The following is a 3063-nucleotide window of genomic DNA, read 5'->3' on the forward strand; positions in this document are numbered from 1 at the left end:
AGAGACCAGCTCAGCCCACCAGGGGGCAGGGCTGGCTGGCATGTGGTGCTGGGGGATTGAACCGCGGTCCCTGATGCTTTTGCTAAGCTTGTTCCAAGTAGGTGCTTTAGACCACTGAGCCATCTCTCCAGCCCAAGAAATGTTTTTTGAGAGTATTATAGATTATGTAACTGTCCTACTTTACCTGTTTTCTCTCATCCAATGATTGGTCCCAGTCCTGGAGAGTGAGGGTACCAGCGGCGTCCTCCTGGGACTCTAAATTCAAGGACACAACAGCTCTACCTGGTCCTTCACATGGATTGGGGTCTTCTGTCACCCTTGGGCTTCGGGAACAGCAGGTGAGGGACAGGCTGAGATGTTAGTCTCTGCCACCAAGTGATTGGGTCAAAAAGACAGTCTCCCCAGAGGGTTCTGCTTTCTAGGTGGCTGGGAGATTCTAAACAGGAAGTAGGTCCTAGCAGTCCACAAGAGCTAATCGGGGGCTGTAATGGCAAGGAGGGGCGTGGTGGTGCAAGCCTGTGATCCTGGTATTCAGGGGGCAGCTGCAGGAGGACCGCCTTGAGTTCAAGACTAGCCTGACGTGCAGTGAGACCTTGTTTAAAAATAATAACAACAACAAAAAGTGGAAAAAACTTCACAAATGTTGACTATATCATAGATATGTAGGCTGCATTATGTTATTAGCTTAACTTTTACTTGTTATTAGCTCGAAATTTTTCATAATAAAACATTAAAATCATCAACAGCGGTGAACACTTTTTTTTTTTTTGCGGAACTGGGGATTGAACTCAGGCCCTTGCGCTTGCCAGGCAAGTGCTTATTCTATTGAGCTATCCCCGGCCCCAGTGAATTCCTAACTGCATCTGGTTCACTGTTTTTTCTTACGTATTTGGTACAGGGTTTGCAGGGTCTACCAGGTCTCACTACGTAGATCTGACTTGTAGTGAGTCTCCTGTTGTCAGCCTCCCAGGAACTGGATTACAGGCGAGTGCCACCACACCCAGTCTCAGGCGCTGTCTCTGCGCGCCCGGGGCCGGGGCTGGCGCAGCGTTGAGCTCCCCTAGGCAGGCGCCTTAGTCCGCGGAGCTATGGTTCACCACTAATATTGAAAATGAAGTGACTTTACTTACACATGGCCCATCATACAGTTTGGTTATGTTCAACCCTTCATATCTGAAAGAAACGATATTTTGAAATGATTACTTTTTTCTGGTACCAGGAATCAAACTCAAGACCTTGCGCTTGCCAGGCAGGTGCTGTGCTGCTGAGCTATCTCCCTGCCCTCAAGATGATTACATTTCATCAGCAATGTATCATAAATTATGACTAAATTTTATCTGATAATCTTTAGCTAAGCTTGAGAAGGAAATCTTGTAATAGTGAATTCTTGTTTAATATTTATTTATTTATTTATTTATTTATGGAACCAGGGATTGAACTCAGGCCCTTCTACTTGCCAGGCAGGCACTTACTCTACTGAGCCATCTCCCCGGCCCTGTTTAATAGTTATTTAAAAGTCTACTATATGATTCTTTGTGAGATTAAATATGCAAAATATCGTTAGAATGAAATAAAATACAGAAATTCAAAATAACCTCTGAAGAATCAAGCAGAAGCAGAGAATGTGACCTGCTGGACATAGTGGGGCACGCCAGTCATCCCAGAGCCCAGAGGCTGAGGCAGGAGGATCGCCATGAGCTTAGGGCCTGGGCTGTATTGTGAGATCAATACCAGCCTGGACTACACAGCAAGATCCTGTCTCACAACAATGAGAAACAAACCAAACCAAAAAAAAAACTCTCAACAAAGAAAAGCTGAGGACCAGATGGCTTGAGCAGTGAATACTATCAGCTACTTTGTCTTTCTCAGACTTCCAAATAATAGAAGTAGAAGGGACACTTCCTAACTTTCCGCAGAAAAAGTTCTAGTGTAAGTGTTACTATGGTGTCAAGATATTAAGGGTGGAGGAGAGAGAGAGAGAGAGAGAGAGAGAGAGAGAGAGAGAGAGAGAGAGGAATGATGGGCCAATGTCCCTCATGAATATACATGTAAAATTTGAACAAAATACTAGCAAACTAACAACAGTGTCATCGTAAGAAGATCACACACCATGATCAAGTGGGACTTGTCCCAAGAATTCAGGCTGGTTTAATCTAAGACAGTGTAGGTACTGGGGAGATTGTGCAGCGGTCTGAGCACCCGCCTGGCAAAGGCAAGCACCCAGGTTCAATCCTCAGTGTGGCAGACTGTGCTGGCTCTGGAACCCTGCATGTGGTGGTACATGCCTGTAATCCCAGTGCTGGGGAGGCTGAGACAGGAAGATCAGTACGAGGTCACTTGAGCTGCGTAGTGAGATGCTGTACTAGATAAATAAATAAATAAATAAATAAATAAATGATTAAAAAATAAAACAGTGTAATAACATGATTGATTGATTTATTTATTTTTAATGTATTTGGCATGTAGTACCAGGGATCGAACCCGGGACCCTGCCTGACTAAGCAGGTGTTTAGCTCACTGAGTTATCTCGCCAGCCCTAGTAACATGATATTAACCAGACAAGGAGAAATCCACATGAAACTCTGCGTTGCCTTTTGAGCTCTCCCAGGATCTCACTTGGGTGGGCCCTCCTCTTCCCTTGCTAAGACTGAGATCGTGACGCCCGAGACTACAGATCATCAACCAAGGTTGATGACGTCACCTGGGTCCCCTGCTACCACTAGATCACTATTCAGCAGCTACACTTGCAGTCTTATTGGTTGGTTCTAATTTTGACCCACCTCATGGTTTTGCTTTATGAAAGTTCCTTTGAGAGGCGGCAACCCATTTAGAATCCTCCTGGCTCTCAGGAGCTATTTTTATTCCGCATTTCCCCATCTCTAGTCCCCAATACATTATTCTACTCTTACTTGAAGAAAAAAGGAAGAAAGAAAGAAAGAAAGAAAGAAAGAAAGAAAGAAAGAAAGAGAAAGAAGAAAGAAAAGAGGGGCTGGGGAGATGGCTCAGTGGAATTAGTACTTGCCTGGCAAACACAAGGTCCTGAGTTTGATCCCTGGTACCATT

The 3063-nt window shown here is 44.8% G+C and overlaps 1 protein-coding gene across 1 annotated transcript in view; it reads right to left on the minus strand.

The window, feature by feature from the left end:
• The window catches only part of Spink8 (serine peptidase inhibitor, Kazal type 8 (putative)), a 15497-nt gene that overhangs the window by 2415 nt on the left and 10019 nt on the right, over positions 1 to 3063 (minus strand). The window contains exons 7-9 of the mRNA XM_023700739.1: positions 3023 to 3052; positions 1131 to 1173; positions 185 to 255 (exon numbers count right to left, since the gene is read on the minus strand). Of these exons, the coding sequence (XP_023556507.1) occupies positions 185 to 255; positions 1131 to 1173; positions 3023 to 3052 (144 nt within the window). The remainder of the gene's footprint in view (positions 1 to 184; positions 256 to 1130; positions 1174 to 3022; positions 3053 to 3063) is intronic.

Source organism: Octodon degus, unplaced genomic scaffold (genome assembly GCF_000260255.1).
Source record: "Octodon degus isolate 3935 unplaced genomic scaffold, OctDeg1.0 scaffold00126, whole genome shotgun sequence".
Taxonomy (NCBI): Eukaryota; Metazoa; Chordata; class Mammalia; order Rodentia; family Octodontidae; genus Octodon; species Octodon degus.